The 23,659-nt window shown below is 38.0% G+C and overlaps 2 protein-coding genes across 6 annotated transcripts in view; both read left to right on the top strand.

Moving 5' to 3' along the window:
• Positions 1–8,791, top strand: part of LOC139981065 (tetratricopeptide repeat protein 28-like) — a 109,581-nt gene extending 100,790 nt beyond the window's left edge. For all 5 annotated transcript variants that reach the window (XM_071993210.1, XM_071993213.1, XM_071993209.1 and 2 more), the window contains 3 exons: positions 2,299–2,410; positions 3,412–3,519; positions 3,949–8,791. In XM_071993210.1, coding sequence (XP_071849311.1) covers positions 2,299–2,410; positions 3,412–3,519; positions 3,949–6,041 — 2,313 coding nt within the window. In that variant the 3' untranslated portion in view covers positions 6,042–8,791. The remainder of the gene's footprint in view (positions 1–2,298; positions 2,411–3,411; positions 3,520–3,948) is intronic.
• A 4,929-nt stretch (positions 8,792–13,720) lies between these two features.
• LOC139981663 (equilibrative nucleobase transporter 1-like) overlaps positions 13,721–23,659 on the top strand; it is a 40,083-nt gene continuing 30,144 nt past the window's right edge. Inside the window, exons 1-2 of the mRNA XM_071994229.1 lie at positions 13,721–14,121; positions 20,502–20,700. Of these exons, the coding sequence (XP_071850330.1) occupies positions 14,056–14,121; positions 20,502–20,700 (265 nt within the window). The 5' untranslated portion in view covers positions 13,721–14,055. The remainder of the gene's footprint in view (positions 14,122–20,501; positions 20,701–23,659) is intronic.

The following is a 23,659-nucleotide window of genomic DNA, read 5'->3' as shown; positions in this document are numbered from 1 at the left end:
ACAGAAAGTTTTGAATCTCAGTCATGTGATACAAATTTATAGATGATGTTTCAAGTGCTGAACATTTCAAACTGTCCATAGATTGATTACCAAAATATGACAGTGTAGCATTCATCATGTTCCATAGCACTTATGTTTGGACTGAAAATACATCAATCTGACACACACAAAGAAAAATATAATTCCTGGATGGCGATGCTTTGTCGTAAAATATGCAAATTATTCTACTACATGATAGTAATGATTCCCCAAATTCTTCAATTTCCAAAATTTATCTCATCTTGCTTCATAAAAAAATTCATAAAAAGTTGCTGATAAAATGATAAAATGTTTTATGATGTACCACAACAGTGTGAAACAAAGATTTGACTTTTTAATCTCACTTTTGCTGACTACAAGCATCGGCAAATATATATATATATATATATATATATATATATATATATATATATATATATATATATATATATATATATATATATATATATATATATATATATTACCATACGCTGAGAAAATGTATGTCGTAATCAGAAGATGAAGGAAAGCATGACTTCTTCTTTTCTCTTGGTATGACAAGTTAGTGGTAAATAAATTCTGCTAACATATTAGTCATAAGTTTTACATCCATTTGTTCTGATATGATTTGTTATTAACATCTCCTTTTTCTTTCTTTTTAAAATTGAAATTTTTGAGATCGTGTTGCATCATCGCTTGCTTTGGATAAAAATTATTCTAGAAGTATTTTTTCTGTTTATGTTCCTGTGTGTGTGAGTGTGTGATTTCTAATAAGTTTAGCAAGAAGTTCTGCATGCAGTCATCATGATTTATGGTAAATATGCATACGAGCTGGAAGGTCTGCGTACATACGATATTCAACGTAATTTCTACTCCCTAATGCACTGATACATGGATAACGACAAAGGAATAAAATAAGAACATTTGTTGAGGCTATGCAGTCCCTGGATAGTTTTTGACGTAATTCCTGATAAAAAACTAAGATAAGAAAGTCCAATTGTTACTGTCCTTTTGGCATTGGGCTCTCTCATAACACAACATGAATCAGTTATAATACAGAAGAGATTTGTTCAAAAGGAGAACTAGCAGAGCATTTGCATTTATTCGTGGTTAATGAAAAGATAGTAAAGATTTGGATCGCCCTTTGCCTGAATGAGTAATGTGTGTTGCTGCATATCTAGGTGATCTGTGACTCTCTAGGTAATTTCCTTCCCTTCAACGGAATTAATTCCTTCACTATTTTTTTTTACTGATAAATGAAAGATCATGAAGCAGGCTAGGGGGCCAAAGTAGGAGTTTGAACTTGAATTTGGTAAGACTGCAGAAATTTTCATGTGTCTGAAGTTACATATTATTTTGAGTCAGGTAGTTGTGTGAAATGCTGCAGAAGAGTTTAAGGGTTCTGTTTTAAATCAACCTCATAGGTTGGCAGTATTTTCGATATTTAGCATTTTGTTTCATCCATTTTGACCGAAGATAATTGTATCAAACTTTGACCCTTTGACTTTCTTAGACTTGTTCACAGAATTAATATTCATTGATGAGTAACCAGTTAATGGTGTTTAAAAATTTGCTCTTGAATATATGTCTCCCACCCCCCCCTCCCCTTCCCAGACAGCAACATTTTTAAACCAATGCAAAAAAAAAGAAGAGTTTCACATTTTGTTAAATTATTTTTGAAAGGGAAAACTTGACCAGTGGAGTCAATGAATCTTGGAAGTTTGTTATCAAATTATATGAAAACTTTACCAGCATTAACCACAAATACTACTTTATGTTGCATGATCCTGCCCTATGAACTTTGCTTTAATTGTTAGACTTTGAATCATACTGGAATGCTGCTGCAATAGCAAAGAGTTACCATTTAGCATATTTTACATCTTTAGCTTTACGAGACAGTTGTTTTATGGTTACGTATGTTCATGAAATGCATCCTACTGCTTGAATATTTAATGACATTTGACACATTATTGTTGGCTTTAATTTAAGGGAACATTTAGGAAGGAAATTACTTAATTTCCATTGACAGAAGAAAGCAATATCTTTGCATAATTATCCTTCAGGAACAAACAAAAAAAAAGAAGAAATTTCCAATGGATATTTAGGAGTGGATCTGTGGTTTATATTGGCCACATGCATATGGATTGTGGCTCATGCATAACATCAGATTCTAATGCTCTTATCAAGTATTGTCAAACTTGTACACAGATAAACCTTGATTATCATTTTTGTCTTTTCGACGATTTTTATCATTGTTTTGTTCTCTTTTTTTTTTGGTAGCTTCAGCATGTGGTAACTCATTACAGTCGTGAAGGTAACAATAACATTCAAGTACCGGTTAATGTGGAGCTATGGAGGTCACCCGGATGTCATGAACTATTAGCGTCTCTCGGTATGTCTACTAGTCGTTCTTTCCTGAGGAAATTATATCACCTGGTCAATAAAATTTTAAACCAGAAATGTATTTTAAAATATTTGCTTTTTATATAGGGCTTTATACCAGCGATAGGTCTCAAAGCGCTTTACAGACGTTATATTACCCCTGGTCGATGATAACCTGTCCCAGAGACAATCCCTCCAGTCGGCAGCAGTTAAATACTGCGCCAGGTAGTGACAAGTTACCTCACAGGTACCCATTAAACCCCTGGGTGGAGAGAGGCAAGTGAGAAAAAGCACCTTGCCCAAGGACACAACGTAATGAAATAGGCAGGAATCAAACCAACAATCCTTGGATCACGAGTCAGATGCCTTAGCCAATTGGCCACCATGCCAATGAAAGATGAAAGAATGAATCAAGTTAGGGATGTGACTTTTGAATGTGATTTTGAACCAGTGTCATCTGGGGTAAAAAAGTTCCGCGTAATTTTCATGAGAGATTTGAGAAGAATGGTGGGACTCTTGTGCCGAAGAAAAGAAAGACTTTTTTAAAGAATAAAAATTGTTCAGAAATGAATAGTTGAATTAATAAACATATGCCAAAGTGTCCTTTGGTATTTTAGGAACAATGTTGTGTTCCTTCAATTTTTGGTTCATCTGTTCAGATTAAATTGATCTCTATAAATTCAGAGAGAATTGTTCATAACAAAGTTTAGATCACAATTTTCTTTATTGCAAAATTTCTCAATTGTGAAGAGTTTGATATGCAATTTTGTGTAACGTTCTCACTGCTGTGGTGGTGGAGTGGTTATGGGAAGGGGGGGGGGGTGGAGACAACATTATGGTGGAGAGGGAACATAGATAGGAAGCCAGAGAAAGGCAAAAGATATTCAAATCTCACTTTCTTTTAAAATCTCTTTCATGTGGCTTTGATACCTATGTTCTCTTACCTTGGAAAGTTCTTCGTTAAATTAGCAATTACCCTAATTGGAATTTACTTTAATTTTGTTGCTCAAGGTTTTGACTTGATTGATGTGGGTAAAGAAGAGGTTCAGTTGATTACCAGCAAAACCATCAGCAGACGAACCATTAGCTACACTGTCGTTGCTCTCATGTCCATCTTTGGTAAGTTTTTTTTTTTTTAACTCATATTTGAAATTTTAATGTTTGAAACTCCTTTGCTTACTTAACAGAGCAGATTTTAAACAGCTGATGGAATTGCTAAAATTATTCAAATTGCATTAAATGGTTAAGAATTCAATAATTAGAAACAACTATACAGCCGTAAACGATCACTTAGCCAGAACGAGGGTGGGTGGGTGGTGTGGAGGACGGGGGTGTCCAATTACATATGAATATGCATGGGGGCTTGATCCAGGTGAAACTGAGTACAAAGTTACATACCAGATTGGAAAACGCTGTAAAAGAAGGAAGAATTGATGAGCAGACTGAAAAGATACAAAATTTTCACCTTTCTCATTTCAACAGACTTCATTGACTAAAAATACCAATTTCACAGAAATGATGGTATATATTTTATGCTTTTGATTTCAGATCCATCTGAAACGCCAAAGCCTCTCCAATTGGAACAGTTCTCCTCCATGGAGAGCCTTTCTTCCTCTCATTCGGGGACATCCTTCTCTGGGATGTCCCTCTCTGCGATGTCAGCATCCTCAATCATATCCAGTCATTCTCTGAGAGGCAACGTCGGAGCATCTCTGGAAAATAAAATCTCACGATCCATCGTCAAGAGCGTGAAGGAAGGAAGAAAGTCTTTCAACAGAAACGCCAACGCCTCGACTCCGAAGAGCACTGATAAATCGCAACCTCACGTGACATTCCAGGCAGACACATCGGTCTCCGAAAACCTTGATTTCTCCCCGGTGACTTCCTCTCCTGGTCCGGTTTCCAGAGGCGGTGCTCAGAATCGAGATCTTCCCCAGAATCTGAGGAATTCTCCGAGGCTTAATGCATCGGCTGACGAAACATTAGTGGAGAACACTCTGACTGGAATCAAGAGTCCAACCGAAGAAAGGAGGAGAAGGCTCACCTTCTCGTGGAACGGAAAGAGTTCACCGCACGGTAGCCAGGACAGTCCCATCGGCTCCTCCCGAGAGAACCTCGTGGTCGATAGACAGGGTCAGTATCTTGGCGTGACAAATCCCGGATTCGTGGAGGAATCCGATTACAGCAGTTATCCTTCCAATATCAGCTCAGCGTCCAGTCTAGAGCTGACCACCAACGACCTCAGAAACCTCGTCTTCCGGGGCAGGACCGGCTCCAACATATCCAGTACATCTAGCGAGGTCTTCTTTCCTTATTCTCCGGGCAAGAGGAGAACGAGTCCCTCGCTGGGGCACCCTCTCTCGAGGAACAGCTCGGGATCTCAAGGGAGCCCACTGTCCAGACTGAGTCCCAGCGCCAGACTCAGCCCCAGTGCGAGAACCAGTCCAGTGACAAGGGATGGACAGGTAGTGAGGGCGACGTACCAAGGGTCCAAACCAAACTCGCGACAGAGCTCGTTAGACGGTTACACCTCGGGACCGAGGAGGTTGAGTCAGACCACTTCGGAGTCTTCTGGGAAGGAGTCGCCCCACGAAGCCATCGCCATGAAGGTTCTCCAGGATACCATGACTCACATGAATGCCGTCCAGAAGATGCAGCAGAAAATGGCGGTCAAACAGAGTCAGTCACCTGCACCAGACGTCGTGAATGACACAAGGTCATCGTCGACGACGGATAGGGGAGGAACGGAAGTGGTTAAGACTCATCCCAAGACCATCATGGAAGAAACCAATAAACCCATCGGACATAAAGTACCCCCACCCATTAAAGCAAAGCCTCCCAGATTGGCTTACTTCGTTGGAAACTCTCAGAAAGGTTCGAGGGAAGACGAAGGGCTTAAAGTGAACCTGAGTCCTCAAGATGGAGTAGCATCACTATTAGTGGTGAAAGCCACCCCAAATATCAATGGCGCCCTCAACCATCAGTCCATGAACCATCAACGTATATCCTCGTCGGAGAGTGGCACCAGTCTATCCAGTGCAGACCATATAACCCAACAGACAGATAGTCCCAGCAAGAAAGCCTTGCCATCATATGAACAGACAATGCATGGCAGGAAGACAGTCAACGGTCCAATAGCGTCCGACCAGACACCATTGAAAGCCACACAGACATTCAAAGACTTTGGGAGACCTCAGAGCGCCCAGAGTACTAACAGCAGTGTGTATTCGTCAGCATCCTCCTTAGTGAGTGTCATCCATGTGCCGACTAGTCAAGCCCAGAGGAAGGACCTCCAGAAGCAGCTGCCACGCCCGTCTTGGTATTCTCCTACCTCCTCGATGGAGAGTTCGGGAGGGGAAATGCCAAAGATGAATGGACACATCTCAAATCATTTGCCTCTCAACCCGGCCGGCCGTCCTAACCAGCAGAACGGCGTGAGATTTCAGCGCAATCCATCTCTCTCCAGTACCGGTTCTAGCACATCCACAGGGGATGTTCCCAGCCACAAGGGAATGGTCAATGGGGGCTACAGGGGTGTCAGGGATGGAATATACCCACCAGGAAACAATCAGGTACCAAGCAAAGGAGATAATAGGAAGAAAATCTTAGGGTCAAAGGTCTACCAGAAATCAGAATGTTAAAAAGATGTGTTTCTAGGAGGAATGTTGTTGTTCAAATATTTTAGAGACATGTTCAACCCAAAGTGACAAACACTCAATCAAAAATAATAACCTTTATATCTCGTAAAGTATCTTACCCAGTTAAGCCATTGAGAAGAGGTTACCTCATCATCGTAAATTTCTATCGTAAGTAATTGCTTGTAATTGTCACAGTCTTAAAAATGATAAATTAAAGAATCCTCAAGTTGTATTATTTTTATTTTTTATTAATCCCCTTTAAAGATTTACATGGTAGTTTATGATGACATTATTATAAGTCAACTTTGATGTCAGTTAAATATAAGGGTCAGTTAAATATAAGTAACATCTTCATTCGATATCGATCAATCATTTTCTGTGTAGATTCCATTAAATGGTCATATTTCCACCAATTATAAGATATCTTGTAGCTAGTCTGGGAAAAGCTATCGTCTTCTGAAAGCAAGGTCAGCCGAGAGTTGTCATGGTTACCACCGATTACTGTTTAGCTGCATATTAAAGCTGTTTCTCAGATTACTAACTCTGACATCATTTTGATGGATTTGAGGCCAAGTAACAGTCTTATCTATGGCCTATACCCCCTTCCCTACCCCTTCCTAAAGTGATGGGCAATACTAAGACATTTGCTCATGACACATGCTTCACCATTTGTCTCCTTTCCCCTTCCCCTGTTCTTCCTCCCCCTTCCCAGCCCTTTCCCTTTTATACCAACAGCCCAGCAAGAGAAAGTACTATTCCTAGGAAAGTCTTAAACTTTATAGATGGATTGTCTCTTTGAGCTGGAACATTTTATTTATCTTAACCTTTCAAAATCCATGTATTCCACCGATGCTGTTATTCATGTATCACAGCTACTTCAGCTTAGTGTGCTTAGGGTATAACTCAGCCACTCTAGTTTAATACCCTTATGAATGAATAAATTTATTCCATCAGTACATCTTATTCTCTGATAAACAGGGTATTTTAGATCATTTCTTGCATGAGAAAGAGAGAGAGGCTGATTTTTGCAAACTTTTTACTGTATTCAAGAGAAAAGCGTGTGCTTTGTTTATGAAAAAATGCATTTGAATTTTTGTAATAGATTATATTTTTATGTTTCAAAGGTTTTTAGTAGTATTCCCAAAGTAGTCAGTTTCAATGCCATGAACATAGATGTCTTCATTTTTCTGTCGTGTTCACCTTCATGGTGTAAAGTCAGACAAATCCATGTACATTGTTACTGTAGACTGCCCTCGTTTGAGTAAAGATTGGATATTTTTGGGGGGATAGAGTGAGATTCATTCCCTTTCTTAGCAGCTATCCACCATTTTGTAAGCATGGGAAATTATCTGGCATCATCTTTTGTTTTCATTATCCTCCTTGAACTGATGAGTTAATTATCTATAAAATGAGCGCATAAAGTTGGTATCAATTCACCACCCTGTCCTTATATTCCATTTTTTTATTACATTTGGAAATTCCGGTTAAGACGTCCGTAGTTTGGGTTGGAATGGGATGAGTTTATCAATCATTCTCTTCACCTGCCTCTTTATCTGTAAATCGTTCACAAAGTAGAAGTATTCCTTTTTATACAAAATCTTTGTCCTGTTTTTGCTCAGTAAGTTCATTCCAAACTGAACTTGTCCAATATTTTCAAGTCGAGGGAGTGACCACATCTCCTACTTACATATGACTATATGTCATAACTATGCACATATTAAATGTGTAATTATCATAAAATTTGAAAAACTCAATATGCAGATTTGTTTGGTTCAAGATTTTTGTCTACATTAAGGTTTGTTTTTTTTGTCAAGACAACTAATCCTGCTTCTATGTAGGTGCTACATAACTCACAATATGCCTTTACATTATGATTTTTTTCCCCATGCATTGAACATGTAGTAGTTTTTTTTTTTAAACAAAGTGCCTGAAATGTTTTGGCAGTATAGAAAGAATGGTCCTAAATTGTTATAATTTATAATTTGTTAATAATTTAATTCAGAAATGTTTGTATTTTAATTCCAGTTTTATGGCTAAGTTTTTAATAGTTATAAATTTAAAAAAAAAAAAACTTTAACTGTATTGTGATTGAAATTTGATTTGATCTCAACCTGAATGTCAATTTGAAGGTTAGCAGATCAGAAAGTCGACAGAATTTTAAATTTTAAACTTACATGGACCGAAGCATTTGTTGGTTTTAAGTTACAATTGTACTTTTCTGAGTCAGTACACAAAGTTAATATTTCAAGAATGGTAAAATAATTTTTTTTAAACTTTTTTAAGCAATTCCATGTGGGGCAGCAGTGCCTATACTAATGCTTCCATCTTGTAAATATGTCTTCTTTTTATTCTTTCATTTATTTTTGACCAAATAGCCAGTTACTTATTGGTATTGCTATTTTTGAGCCATTTCATTTTTTATTGGTGTTTTAACGTCCAATGTATGTCTTGGTTTTATATGGTGCTGTTTGTTATATATTGCAAGCAAAAAGCTAATCTTTGTTAGTAGAGCAACAGTCTTCACCTTATGTTGGTATTTCAATTTGTAGTGTTTGTTTGTAAAGAAATATTGTAGAAACTTATTTATCATTTTTTTTTTATTTTTTTTTTTAACCAGTTGGATTCATTTTGTAAGTCTTTGCACTTAAAAGCACAAAAGTATTTGTATAAACTGGGTGATATAAATAACTGTACATTAACAAGGGAAAAAATGTTATAATTAAAGAAGAGGCAGATTTCCTCTTAAAATTTCATTTATTTTCATGTGTGTCATTATTTATGCCTTGCACTGTCAGTACGGCTACTTGAAATGAAGTACCAAACCTCCGATACAAAGTTGTTAGGGGTACATTTTTTTTCACCGAATGTTCAAGCATTCAATAGTACGGTAATGTGCCGGAAGCATACAATTTCGTTATAGCCCGCTTAGTAGAATAGTCCTATGATAAAACAAAGGTACAAAAATTCCACTTTCGTGTCCACCAAAAAGTCCACGTTAAGAAAACGATCATGTTGGAGGGGGGGGGGGGTGGGGGTAGTACGAACTTCGTAACCACCTTTATGTATAATCATATGCTCACGCAACTATAGATACTTATCATTTACTTTACAGAAAGTTAAAAACAAAAATTGTTCTTTACATTGGATATCCGATAAATTGAACTGTTTTTTTTTTCATAATTCTGGAACATTCCAGGCTCCTTTCTCCCTTTGAGCAGTACTCGAAATGTATACAGTTTCCAACTTCTCGATGATGAATTCAACTTTAAGATCTTGCATCGGTAGTAGACATAGCATGTGCATAGGTACACCTAGTTCTGCCTGCTCTATCTAATTGTATAAGCCTAACAGGACATTGTCGTTGGTAAAATGAAGACTCTTCATTTATGTGTCTAAATTATATATTTTCTACAAAAGAGACATTTCTTCGGAAACGCGCGTTTTCTTCCAGCAAAGTTGGTCGTGTATCAACGAGTATCATAAAAAATCATATCGAGAGCAAAAACAGCGCCACGAAGTCCCCGCCAACGTTTCGATAAGAGTATTATTTACGGTAAGCGCACTAAACTAGCTAACCAGTGGTGCGAGCGATGGTCCCCTGTAGGGTTAGTAAATAGGTATTGGCCTTTGGCATAATTACGCTCAAATCTAGACTTGTGTAGGCCCGTGAACAATTACCAGTTTTTCGTTCCTTTACAACTCATAGAAGACATCACTAATTATTAGATTACTAGATCACTTACAATGACTAGATATTGTGTTGCTGCTAGCAACAGATTTTACCTTTAGCTATACTCAATAGCTTGCAGTAATTTGGCTAAACACTTCAGTAACCATTGGAAACCCTTCTTGTCAACCTTTGCTGTAACAAAAGACCAACGTAAAACTTCATCTAAATAGGTTAATTGGTTTTGTTGATTTCTAACGCAGCCTTTTCGAAAAGTAAATGTTTCATAAACTATATACGTGGTTTTATATAAATACCCCAATTTACTATTTCTATTTTAGTTGGAATATAGAGCCTACGTAAAATATTTTCTCTGAAAGAAAGAAATATAACAACTCAGAACTTATTACAAGCTTATTGGTTGTCGCGGATAACCGTATAACCTGCCTATTAGAATAAAAGTTACAATTAATAGTTAAAATAAGACCAATGAAAATTAATTCTTGAGAAAAGTTAAAAGCAGTAACAAAGGATCGACTATAGAGTTTTGTTACTATTTTAAAAGAAAAACACATGTTTAGTGACGATGCTTTACCCAAATCGGGTGGATCCATGCAGAATTATACAGAGGATGAGGCCGATTTCCATGTATATAGTATAGTGTGGGGTGGGAGAGGGTGCTCCCCAGAAGTAACTATACGCTTAGACGTCAAATGGTGCATGCTTTGGGGGGGGGGGGAGGGGTGATTGTAGAAGTATTTAAAAGTACGTATAGAGTTAGGTCTAAACGCAAGTTTGTGCTGATAACCGCACTTTTGAGATTTCTACCTCTAAATCACTTAGCCGATTCGGAAGTCATGTTAATAGATATCTGGTCAGGGTCTGCAAACTTCTGATAATTTAACTATTAAAGACAAGGTAGGCCTACGGGAAGAATTAATAATTTGTTAATTCAATCCACAAAAAAAAAATCGAAAAATCGAAAATGAAGTGATATAAATTAAAATGTGAGAGACACAAAACTTCTCCATATAGTTTAGTTTAGTAGAAAAAAAGAGCAGGGACGGACTGAGGCTAAAATTGCTCTACCCCTTAGTGCGGATTCAACCGGCGACACTTTGGAACGAGTGGCGTTTAGAGCCTCGGGCGAAACTATAGCACATTTCAAAACCAACTTACCGGGAGGGCATCGGCGCCTTTTAAAAAAGATATAAACTTGACAACTTGGCGCCGCCAAGATGCCAAACCGTCCCTGATCAAGAACGACATTTGGTGTGCCCATCGAGGACACCCGATGAAATGTTCAGTAATTTGCAGATCAAGAACAGCCAAAGGGTTTTGCATAGCTACCTACATATAAGTACTAAAATCAAATAGAGGGGTACCCATGCATGGATTGGTCATATAAATTCAAAGTTATATCAAAAGCAAACTAAATGTATGCTCTATTTTTCAATGTTTCGTCATCCTTTTTATCCATTTCCATCTATGCGAATGCGTACTTAGGCCTATTATATGCAATAGAGCTTTTTAAAAGCATCACGCGTCTGTATATAAGTTTTATATCATAACGCGTAATCATGCGAAGCTACTCAACTTGGTCAGTATGTAAAAACACTAGGATTTTCCAACCAGGACCAAAAAGTTAACCGCCGCTACGTTGTATCAATAGTTGGTCAAATGTTTATCTCTCGTTTTACGATCACCCTTTGGACTTATACAAGCCATAGTTTGTTTCTCTTTTTGGACTGGATGTATATTAGTTGAAATAGACAATTTTATTGCACAATTCATCTTTTAAACTATTTCTGTTTTATGGTCTGGTTGATCAAATATAATAGTCAAGTTCACTGGGCCGGAGTCAACAAATGTAAGTGACAGCCTCGAAGGGGATTGATGGGATTGATTTGAGTTTATGCTTTACTTATCAAGTTTACGTTTGAAGAATTCAATATAAGAAGTATTGACTATAAATGAACTTTAGTCTACGATCACTGCAGGACTGAGTCAGCTTTCGTCACACACACACGCACACATGTTTGTGTTTCATTCAGACCGAGGACCCCATTGTATTTTCCATTGTTCAAATCCACGTACCCTAACTTTAACAATACCCCATACAATAGAATTCTTCCGAGGACGTGGTGATTCTTTAGAAATCACAACCGAGGACCTGAAATTCTTTTGTTCAAGTCCTCGGTCAGATAGCAAAACAAACGCAAACATACACACATACATACACACATACACGCATACAAATAAACACACACACACAGAGTTGCGCATAATTATATGCACCCCACATACCCAACCCCATCCCTGCTCGAAACACACACAGACACTATTGCACACTTGGTCGATTTCATAAATGTTAACTAGACAAAAAGGAATGGGAAATTAGCAAACATTTTCATGAACTTTGAGATGAAAATTAACTTATCAAGCTAGTGAAGTTATTGAACAGATCCAAAGATTAAGTTCATTGAACAGATCCCAAAATGATCCCAATGATCCCAAAATGATCAAAAGCTACACGAAAATCTACTTTAAACGAGAAATTTGTGCAGACTTTATAGCTAAACCGGCTTTCCCATGCATGTGTGGAATTATTTCCCAAAATGACCGGGGAATTAATTAAGATGGAAGAAATTTTGCTACTCGTACCAAAACACATGTAGGCCTACTGGTCATGAATACTAAAAAGTTGCAAAAAATATGTCATGATAATTGCATATGATCTGTAGCCTTCATTTCATCATAACTGAAAACTCTACAGAAGGCCCTGTTTTTGGACCCTCACATGACGACAAAAATAATTTTTCCTGAACAAATTTGGTTCACCAACATTCAAACGTTATTTACACAACATATCAGCAGATTTGGACAAACGCTCCTAGGAGGAGCAGCATTTTTTTACGTTTTCAGAAAATGACCCCTCGTGACCTCAAATGACCTTCAAATTTATAAAATATGATCGCATGCATGTAAACTTAACTCACACAAACCACTGACGAAATTTCAGCCAAATCATAGGAAATATGGCTAAATTGCAAGTCATTCAAACACGGTGGCGGAATTTCGGCAGAATCGCACTATCGCTATGCATGAGTTTTCTATAAGGTCATATAGTATAGGCTACATGCCTTTTAATGCATCCCACATCAACCTTGGCAAAAGATAAACTTAATTATGAAGATCACAATGCATGGATTAGATCCGCATTATCTTATATCCAATGGTCCATGACTAGCGGAATACATACAGAACAAGCGGGTCGTTTCAAGAAATGACAAAGATTTAGCTCCGTTGTTAAAAACTATTTTAAAAGTTCTCTTGATAATACCCAACTCGGCTGATGCTGCACTAGCTATAGTGTAAAGCTGACTTTTATTGTGCGTAAGTAAAACAGGCAATAAAACCTTGAAACATCTATAGGGCTAATAATATCGCAAACAATTGTGTTTATTTTGAAACGGCACCGATTGTGCAGGGTGATCAATATAGCGAACACTAATTAGTGGGTTATCTATATAGTCTTCTGTTTGGTTATTAGTTGACACGCAGTGTTCTGATAATTAGGCCTACAATCGTAAAGAGTTGTTAGATCTTGTAGTTCTGTTCCCGCCGTTTTCACACCAAAAAAATACTTTCTGTGAGTGGTTCTTGCATCAGCCTTCAAATGATTTCCAGACAGGAGGAGGACTCCAGAGGAGTGTTTAGTAAGACAATTGAATGTTTAACTGAGTAAATACACTTTTGAGGTTAATAAATAACAAAAAACGTTTATTGCAGTTTGAATAACAAGTGATCATTTTTCTGTCGTATATTTGGGGGCAATTCATATGTAGAGGAAGGGAAGAGAGGTGTCACGCTTCTCCATCACGATTGCAATACACCTACTCAATGAGGGAATCGTCATAGGAACGTACTTAGTGATAACTTAATTCATGTTCTAGTACCTCAGACTCATCCGTCCGAGGCGAGACGTGTATAGTCCTAACCTACAGAGCCAGGAGAACTTCCCGTCGTTTCCTCACGCATGGCAGAAATGAATAACAGGTGTTCACGGAGGCGAGGTAAAGCGGTAAAACCCGAGCGACCTGCCATAGCTTCACCATAGACAACGTTCATGAGTGGGGCAACGGTTTACTCAGTGTGACCTATGGAACAGAAATACGTCACTCCCATGTGTCCTGCTATGACTGATACTGTGGTCTTTTCTGTTGGTGCACGTAAAAAGCCTTTCCGAAGAAGCAGAAAGCAAATACTTTATAAAGCATCGAACTTCCTTCATGGTTTTTGGAACCATGCAAAGCCATTTATCGGTGACTGCGTGATGGTCTTCGTTGGATGAAAATATCTACTATTTTTTTTGGAAGTATTGTGTTTCTGACTGTTACCACACCAAGTACACAGGTGAGTAATATATTCTAAAAACAATAATGGCTGGCGTCTTCATATATTGTTGTTGTATGATAACTCTTGACATAAAATATCGTTTATCAAAGTGGAATTGAATTCTTTACCTATAATATGCTGTTGCTTCATACAAAACAATTAATACGGGCTAAACGGTGTATTCTTTGGAATGGGTCGTGGTTTTGAGTGAGCACCGATAGTTATGATGGTAAATTGGGGACTATTGCCTACCATGCATGGTTTGGACATGGAAGTATTCTGAGCATGCACCATGTGGATTAACATACCTATACGTCTCTGGGTGAAAGAGCAAACCGTACAGTATATGACGGCGGCGACATAAGTTACGGGTGCGTCACAGTGCGTGCCTTGGCGGAGTTGATGACTCCAGTCTGTTAAATCTTTTGTATAATATAATTAAGTCATTTAAGTATAGGCTAGAACTATACCGGGTGTTTCTCTGGAAATTGTTCCCATCGTGACTATTGTATGGCTACCTGGACATTCGGTAGTGAGATATTGATAAACCTCTATTTACCTGATGTAACTGTCAATTGTCGGCCACAGTACGTGGACGTAGTTTGGAGTTTATTTTCACCCCCACCCCTTCCCCCCTTTTCCAGGGAGGGGAAACGGGCCTTCATGTAGTGTTCTATCCTCTGAAATATATACATAACAATTCCTAACAAATGCACACCGTGACGTGCGCTTACAAATTGTACCCTACTGAGGAGGCTGTTCTTCCTTTTGCCATATGTCAGCCTCATTCACACAATTAACTTTCTCCTCTCTATCAATGATAGACACCTCCATCACGTCAAACACACTGTACTTTTAACTCATGATAATCAGTTTACGCTCGTCTTGGTTTCATTTGAAAAAGGAAGACTACCAACTATTTTCAGCCTAAGAAAAAAGTAGTTAAGACAGTAGACGTGTGATCTAAGGTAGTTAATGCAGTGGACTTGTGATCTAAGGTATAGTTAAGGTAGTGGACTTGTAATCTAAGGTAGTTATTGCAGAGGACTTGTAATCTAAGGTAGTTAAGGCAGTGGACTTGTGATCTAAGGTAGTTACTGCAGTGGACTTGTGATCTAAGGTTGTTAAGGCAGTGGACTTGTGATCTAAGGTATAGTTAAGGTAGTGGACTTGTGATCTAAGGTAGTTAAGACAGTGTACCTGTGATCTAAGGTAGTTAAGGTAGTGGACTTGTGATTTAAGGTAGTTAAGACAGTGGACTTGTGATCTAAGATATAGTTAAGGCAGTGGACTTGTGAACTAAGGTAGTTAATGCAGTGGACTTGTGATCTAAGGTAGTAAAGACAGTGGACTTGTGATCTAAGGTACTTACTGCAGTGGACTTGTGATCTAAGGTAGTGAATGCAGTGGACTTGTGATCTAAGGTAGTTAGGCAGTGGACTAGTGATCTAAGGTAGTTAATGCAGTGGACTTGTGATCTCAAGTAGTTAAGGCAATGGACTTGTGATCTAAGGTAGCTAAAAGCAGTGGACTTGTGATCTCAAGTAGTTAAGGCAGTGGACTTGTGACCTAAGGTTGTTAAGGTAGTGGACTTGTGATCTAAGGTAGTTAAGGCAGTGGACTTGTGATCTAAGGTAGTTTATGCCGTGGACTTGTGATTCAAGGTAGTTAAGGCAGTAGATCATAGGAGTCTTAAACTGTTATACTCCCTATTGCGTTGTTCACAATTGTATTTGCAAGTAGCCTACGAAAAACATGCTACAAACGTTTGACTTATTTTAATTTATCAAACGCAAGTATCTCGAAGAAAGTGTTCTATATGTATAGTGGGGTATTTTTCAATCTAATTTGACATGGAATTGTGTATGACCGATCATAACTACAGCAACCTATAACTCCACTGATGAACGGATTTATTACCAAATTAGAATATAATATATGTACCCGCAACAACAGTTTTATTCATTTTATAGCTCAATAAAAGAATATACACCCCTCCTCCCACGATTGCACATCGGAGCGTGAATAGACCAATTTGCATAGGAATTGTTATGAAATTTAGCTGCAAGCGTGAATTTCGAATAAATCAAGGTTCGTAGTGGAAAACTTTACGGCAGGCTTCGCGCGTGCGCATTGGGTATCAGTTTTCTTATGTACCCTTATATGTCTGAAGTAATGTAGTAAATAGTGCCTCCCGGGTCTCCTCCATTGTAAAAAAGTATTCAACCTATTATATGATTATCGGTATACCGATTAGTTCATGTGACAATCGGGCCGATGCCGATTACCGATTATTTCATCGTATTCGTCACTGATTGTTGACCAATTTAGACTGAAGTATAGTCTAGATGACGATTAACCGATTAGAAAACCCGATCGGCCACTCGTTCATGTGCTCCTCTCAAGAAGTGCATTTGGTTGTAACTTGTCGATATTTGGATCAGTATGTGTCTGCCAAACACATTGATGCGTTTGAACTTAATTGCTAATTGTCTGTTCGCCGCATTTATAATACTACAAGTTCGTAGTAACTTGAAGACAAAATGAATATATATATATAATACATTTCATAATTCGATATATATCCCAAACGGTCGGGTGGTACATGACTATATATATATATATATATATATATATATATATATATATATATATATATATATATATATATATATATATATTCTATCAACATATAAAAGAGAAATACGTTCGAAATTGATTTCCGAATCTGGTCCCTGAGGTGTTCGACTTTAAAAAACAAATTACTTGAACAAGAACCAATTGGTAATTCCTCGGAATAGACCATATTGTGTTTTGTGTGTAAGTATTCCTAGGGGCTTTCACCCAAAGCGGAGGACATTTTATTATGATGATTGACCTATGACATCTTATGGATAACGCGGAGTAATATATCAATATAGGCCCATATATATTAAAGGCTCATAATATTACATTGAATGTGTATGCACATGAAAATCAGTGTATTGATAGTTATTATTTACCATAGTGATACATATGTTATTATCACAACATCAATCACTTGGCAAGGCTGTCTGCAAAAATCAATTCTGGTAACCGCATACGTCTGACATTTTGGTAATTACATGGAAATCTTAAAAGGGGAAGCAAACCCAATCCCGCCCCAATATGTTTTACAGCAGTGATTTCTCATGGGGATGGGGATGGGAGTGGGGGTGGGGCTGCGGTAATGTCAACACCATTGAACACATGTCTACCTTCTAAGCCCACAACCAGGTTCCCTGTTCGTGAGTGAATTGGGGGGGGGGGGGGGGAACAAACAGTTACCCGAATTACCTTAGGAAAAGTTTGATCTTTAGTGCAGGGGAGATGATGGTGTGTCAAGCGGCTCGCATTTTGTCTTTTGTTTCACAATCATATTTTCATGATGGATGTAAACAATATTGACACTGAAACCAATTTGATCTATTTAGCAGTGGCGTAACCAGCGGGGGGGGGGGGGCAGGGGGTAAGGGGCGGAACCACCAGTCAAATATCTCTACCCATACTATCCCCCTCACCCAAATGACATGGTGGGCTAAAACATATATTGGACGAAAATTGTAAAATGCATTTAAAGGCTCAGTGAAGTCAGTTCGCAGTTGACGTTAATCGTGAAACCAGGGAGTTGTTATGGAACAACTCCCTGGTGAAACTTAGAACAACTTAGGAGGCAGATATGGATATATTCTGCCGTATGTGTAATAAAAGGTTTAATTTTAGTGTTAAAGATTTGTAAACGGATATGCTGAGGGAGACAATTAATATTACTTAGACTTTTAAGGGTATTTAAGATCCTCCAGGCTCTTCTAGAAGTGATATTAATGTGTGTGTGTTTTTTTTTTAAATTAAACTTACTGTCCAGGGTAATTCCAAGGAAAACAGCCTCTTTACTGGGGGAGGGGGTGGGGAGGGTAATGTTAGTGCTAGAAAGTTTGATGTTAAAGTCCTCAATCAAGTCATTAGAGTGAGGAAGGATTACAAGCTTAGATATTTGTCTGGGTATTTTTTACACTCCATTGGCTACACGGGGAACGGATGTAGTCAGTGAATTTATTAATCGAACCAATTCATGAAGACATTCTTTTACTACTATGTCAAATAGCGAGGTTGATTGCATAGAGTAGAATTAAGCTTATTGTAAGCGAGATCGCTTAAATAGATACTGTTTAGAAAGCGACTTAAAACCGCGAACCATGAGGAGTACCAGCTTTGAGCTCAAAGGAACTGGAGCGTAGACTACTGAAGTCAATTTTCAATGTGCGGAGGTGGAGATTATAGGGAAAGAAGTCTATAGTCTGATTAAGAAGATTATTTGTTTGTTTATTTGCTTTTCCACAGAAAATAAATATATAAATGTGGATGGAAGTCCTCTAAAAAGCGAATTACAGGCTTAGCAAAGTAAAGATTATAGTTTAGAAGTTTGTACCGGAGACCATTTTGCCAAGTTTTGTCGAAGGCCTTTTCACAATCAAGAAAAAAGAGCAGGATTCTGCGCCCGGGACGGATTTTTTTTTAACAAGGGACGCAAAACCTTGGAACTGCTTGTGTCCGGCGAACGCAAAGTCTTTTTTTGAGAAGCCAACCCCAAGTACACACACTCACAACTGGGCCTATGCAAAACATAACAAAACACATTTTTGAATAAATTTCTTTCTTTCTGTCTTTTCAAAGAAACCACAACTGCTTCTCAAAAAAAAAACAATGATGCTTTTCCATATTTCCCGTGATCTGACTGGCTAAAAGTCCCTTACACATTGTCTGGAAATATTCTTGCATCTGCAGTGCTCCGCGAACACAATCAACTATACTTGTAACGTTATACTTTCCATGTGTAGAGATAACGAAGTTTGTGATTATAGGCTATTATTTGTGTGCACTCAATTATCACAGTTAGGCCTTGTTGACACACATTTCGACAAACAGCGATCATGGTACGAAATTGTAGTTGAATTGTTTCTAAGAATATCATCTCACATTTGAATCATTGTTTAATCACAAAATTTGATTTATTTTATTTTTCCACGTGCAAATATGTTATGAGTTGTGTTATGAGTTGAGACAACTCAAAATGTTATGAGTTGAGACAATTTATGAAGTTTGTGGAAGCTAACATCTCAGATACTAAAATGGACTTTTCATCTCACAGTATGCTAAAATAAAATGTATAAATTGGCTTGTATAGCTATCATTCAGGGCGTATATCCCAAGTGTTTGGTGAAGAATGTGAAGTGGGAAGAATTTGGAGAAAAACGTAGAGAGACCTTACACAAAGTTTCAGAAGTGTGGAAGTTGGAACACCTGATTCCCATTTATGACTAAAATTAGAGTTCATGGGCATAGCGGTATATTTAAGACTTTTGTCCCCCACACTTTTGAAAAGCTATCAAAGCCGGTAGCTTACAAATAGTCCGGTCACCCTATCGAAAAGGAATGCACACTAACAAATGTTGGTATTTAGGGGCAGAAATCGAACAAAATATTTTGGCCTTTATTTATTATAAACTTTTTTTATTTTACTTTTTTATTTATTATAAAGTTTGACCAGTTTTGTTACAGAAAGAACAAACTGGCAACCCTGCTGTTGGCTATAAACTTCAAACTGGTATCACACCGTGACACCATGGTGATATCGTTTGTTCTTTATAACTGGCTGCCACCTCAGTGTCACGGATTTGACCAGGCCACCATAGAATTAAAGCTTCTATTTTGAGTGATTTATTACCAACTTTTTACCCAAATTTCTACCCAACGAATTAATATTAGGCCAATCATGTGCATTATATTTTACCTTTTTTAGTATATTTTTACATGGCTTAAATCTCGACCGATTGGATAAAATTTGAAAGCTCTGAAGCCTCTAAAGTATAGGGGACTTATGGCGAGCCCTGACCCCACGCAGATAGCGCAAAACGCTCTCCTTGGTCAATAAATTGAATTCGCCCCACCCCCTAAGATGAAATCCTGGCTACGCGCTTGATTTTCCCTAAAAGCTATATATATATATAATTCATATTTTTAGTTGGGCTATCCCTTCAACAATTTAGCGCATGGAACTCAGGATTGAACTGCTCAATTTGGGAAAAGAAACATTCATAACAGTAACTTGACCATGGTTTCAAGTTGCCCCCTCAATCGAACTCTTTTCCCCCCATCCCCTCCCTCACCCCAGATAATTGATAGTGCAAAACATTTATTGACATGAATTGAACAAATTTCAATATTTTACATTACAACAAATAAACAATGGAACTGTATTAGGGTGAACGCCTCTCTCTCCACCTCTCTCTCCCCCTCCCCTCCCCTTCAAAGTCGTTCTCTTCTGCATATACCAATGCCGTTAATTTTACTTCATATCGTCTGCTTTTTTCCCCTGTCAGGACCTTGCTTATAGCTTGACGATGACGACTGAAGGGAAACCATGTACCGATATGGAAGACAAGAATATATCTAATGAGCATACTGAATCAAACGAACGCCAGAACGGAAATGACGTCACATTGCCTAACAACGAGAAAATGGGAATGGAAAATCTCGGTTACCTACCTGACGAAGAGAAACAAAACAAAGAAATGAAAGGTATTTTGATGTTTAAAGGTATGCTGTATTGGCCCCAAATATGCTAGATATTAAAAAATGGTCACCTTTTGGTCAAAATTCTTATAACTGTTTTAATTACAATTTTCCTCACTGGGACATTCAGTCATCTTGTGTGTTCCTTAACAATGTCTGAGATCAATTTAGAGGGTAAAGACCTCCAGGAAAGTACTGTTTAAAGACTTTTTTCAATTATAGCGTGCTATATTTTGGGGCCTATACTGACTACCTTTAAGTCGAATGTATTTGTCTCATTCATAAGTCTATGTCTCACAGAAGGGTTAAACATCACAATAAATGACACAGAGTGACCTCAGTTAGTATGTCTATTGTCGAAGCGGTCCCTGATTGCGAGGGGTTTGTAATATTCGTACACGTTGGGCAATATCTCCGCTGGTCAAAGCCCTTTGACTAATATGCTGGACAATATCTCTGTATATGTATAAAATCGGCGTACTTCTACTGAGCAGAATTTCGATTCGTTTTTGCTGACAAAACTTCTCGCTAAATTTGACCCCTCATGGGTGTTCTGATAACGAAGAAGACATTATATTTATATTGACATAAATCACAGTATTTACGGCTATCTGATGGATAAACAAGGTTTGTTATCGGCATTTCGATTTTTAGAAAAATTAAAAGAAAATATTAACCTTCTGACATACATAAAAAGCATACGGAATTGGTAAACTTCAGGATAATTTATCCGTATAGCGCCACTATCTTATGGGACTTTTGGATGGTAATGTACGGAAGCAAATACAGTACATAAGATTTACCGACTTTGTCAAAGATAGGATAAAGATCTGTAGGTGGAAGGCAGAAAGTACACACACACACATACATACATACACGCGCAAATGCGTTTTATAGGCTTTCTATAATTGTCAATGAGGGCGCATTACGCACGTGATATGATTGTACAGACTGAACCCTTGGTCTTCTTAAATCTGACAACAATGTTGTACGATTTTTTTTATCTTCAAACTTTATTTTGGGTTACGATGCCGAATGTTCACCTTTGCGATCGTACTGGCGTGTGTGGGTGTATGTGTGTGTGTGTGTATGTTGATGTGTGTGGATGTGACGACTAGCTTGTAAACACGATGTCTCAACAACCACAAGCTGACTCAATATCATGCTTGGAAGATGGCTGCCCTATGATGAGTAAATGTGCCATATTTTTGTGAATTTTAATGAGTGGGCGGGGCTTACCATAAAATTAGTAAAATGTCAATATCCATTCAACCGTATGTGCGATTTTGTTCATAGTTTGTATGGTCATGTAACTACATAGTACGTACATGTCCTTTGCAACAAACAATAGACCTCATTAAAGATTTCTGGGTGGGTGAGGTTTAATGGGAAATTATCAAAAACAGCTTGTAAACACTAGGGATGCACTGGATATCCGGTCCGGCCGGACTATCCGGCCGGATAGTGAGCAATTATCCGGTTCCGGTTCAGGCCGGATATTTTTCAAAATCCGGCCGGATCTTTTTCAAAATCTGGCCGGATCTTTTTCAAAATCTGGCCTGAATTATTCCATAATTCCCTAGTAAACACGATATCTCAACAAACACAGGTTGAATCAACGTCATGCACGGTAGACAGATCAAGCTTGGTGAGTGCAAGAATCCTATTGAAATTGGTAGAGGTCAAGGGTTACTCGAGGTCCACATGTGTCAAAGTCTGCAAACCTTTTAAACATCATGACTCCAAAATTAATAATACAATTTATCTGTCAAATCACCAATGCTGTTCCTTCTTTTTGTGAACATAGTTTGGTCAAATTCAGATCAGTTTAGTTTTGTGAAGTGTCTCTATAGGACTTCAACAAGACATACAATCATCCAAACAAATGAAATCTGCTTCAGAGTGTTGCTTTAAACTTGAACTGAAACTGCTCTTATCAGTTTTCACCCTCTACGCTTCAAGGAGTCAACATGTTATCTCTAATGGGCTCAAAATTAGCCCATTTTCTCTGTGACCATGACTTTTGCTTTGGCAGTTGGTTGTGAAAATAGTTCACAGTGTATAGACAAGGTCATGTTAAAACTCTCATTCTTTAATAACAATTATTTGAGGGATGGTTCTGTAACAGTGGTGACTCGTTAGCCCAATATCGGTTAAAAGAAAGTTTTCTTTAATTCATACATCAATGTTCCTATATATTTCACATAGGCAGTTCTCTCTGGATATTGGAACATCTTGGAATAAAAAATCCGTACTGTCAAATCCTTACCACTGAATGAAATTGTTGATGCCTACAAGGGAGCCCTATAAGAGCTGGAAATCTCTTATCTTTTCTGACTCTCACTTAATTATTAGACAAATTGAACTCACTAGCTCTATATTAGTCATCCGAGTTATTTTGAATTTTGAGCACATTGTATGGCAAGGAACAGGCGCGTAGCCAAGGGGGGGGGGGGCGAAGGGGGTAGCCGCCCCCCTTGAGCATATTTTTAATTTTTTTTTTAAATGTTTTTATAATATCGCTAGTATTTTCAAAAGAGAAAATGCTAAGATGCAACTTACAAGGCCTGGGAAGTGCCATTTCCAGCGATCTGGGAGGCATCTTCAGCCAAAATTTTCTTGGACGCTTCGCGCCAACCATGGTGGCGCTACGCTTAGATAGTTTGCAATGCGGAATCTACAGTTTCGCCCCTCCCTTGGCAAATTCCTGGCTACACGCCTGGCAAGGAATCACAAAGCCATCTGTCTTTCTGGTTATACTGTGTCATTAAACATATATTTTGTCAACACAATAACTGATTCCTGGTACCTTCATTTATATGTTGCCGCATTAGTCAATAGATATATTCCTCTTCATTTAGGTGTGCACAAGTTCGGGACTATTAACATGTATGGGTTACCACACTATTATCATGTTTAGTCATCGGAACCACTCAACGTTTTCGTTTTCTGGTTAGATCTGTAA

This window comes from Apostichopus japonicus, chromosome 15 (assembly GCF_037975245.1).
Source record: "Apostichopus japonicus isolate 1M-3 chromosome 15, ASM3797524v1, whole genome shotgun sequence".
Lineage (NCBI taxonomy): Eukaryota > Metazoa > Echinodermata > Holothuroidea > Aspidochirotida > Stichopodidae > Apostichopus > Apostichopus japonicus.
The sequence above is the reverse complement of the archived record's forward strand: the minus strand, read 5'-3'. Positions and strand labels throughout refer to the sequence as shown.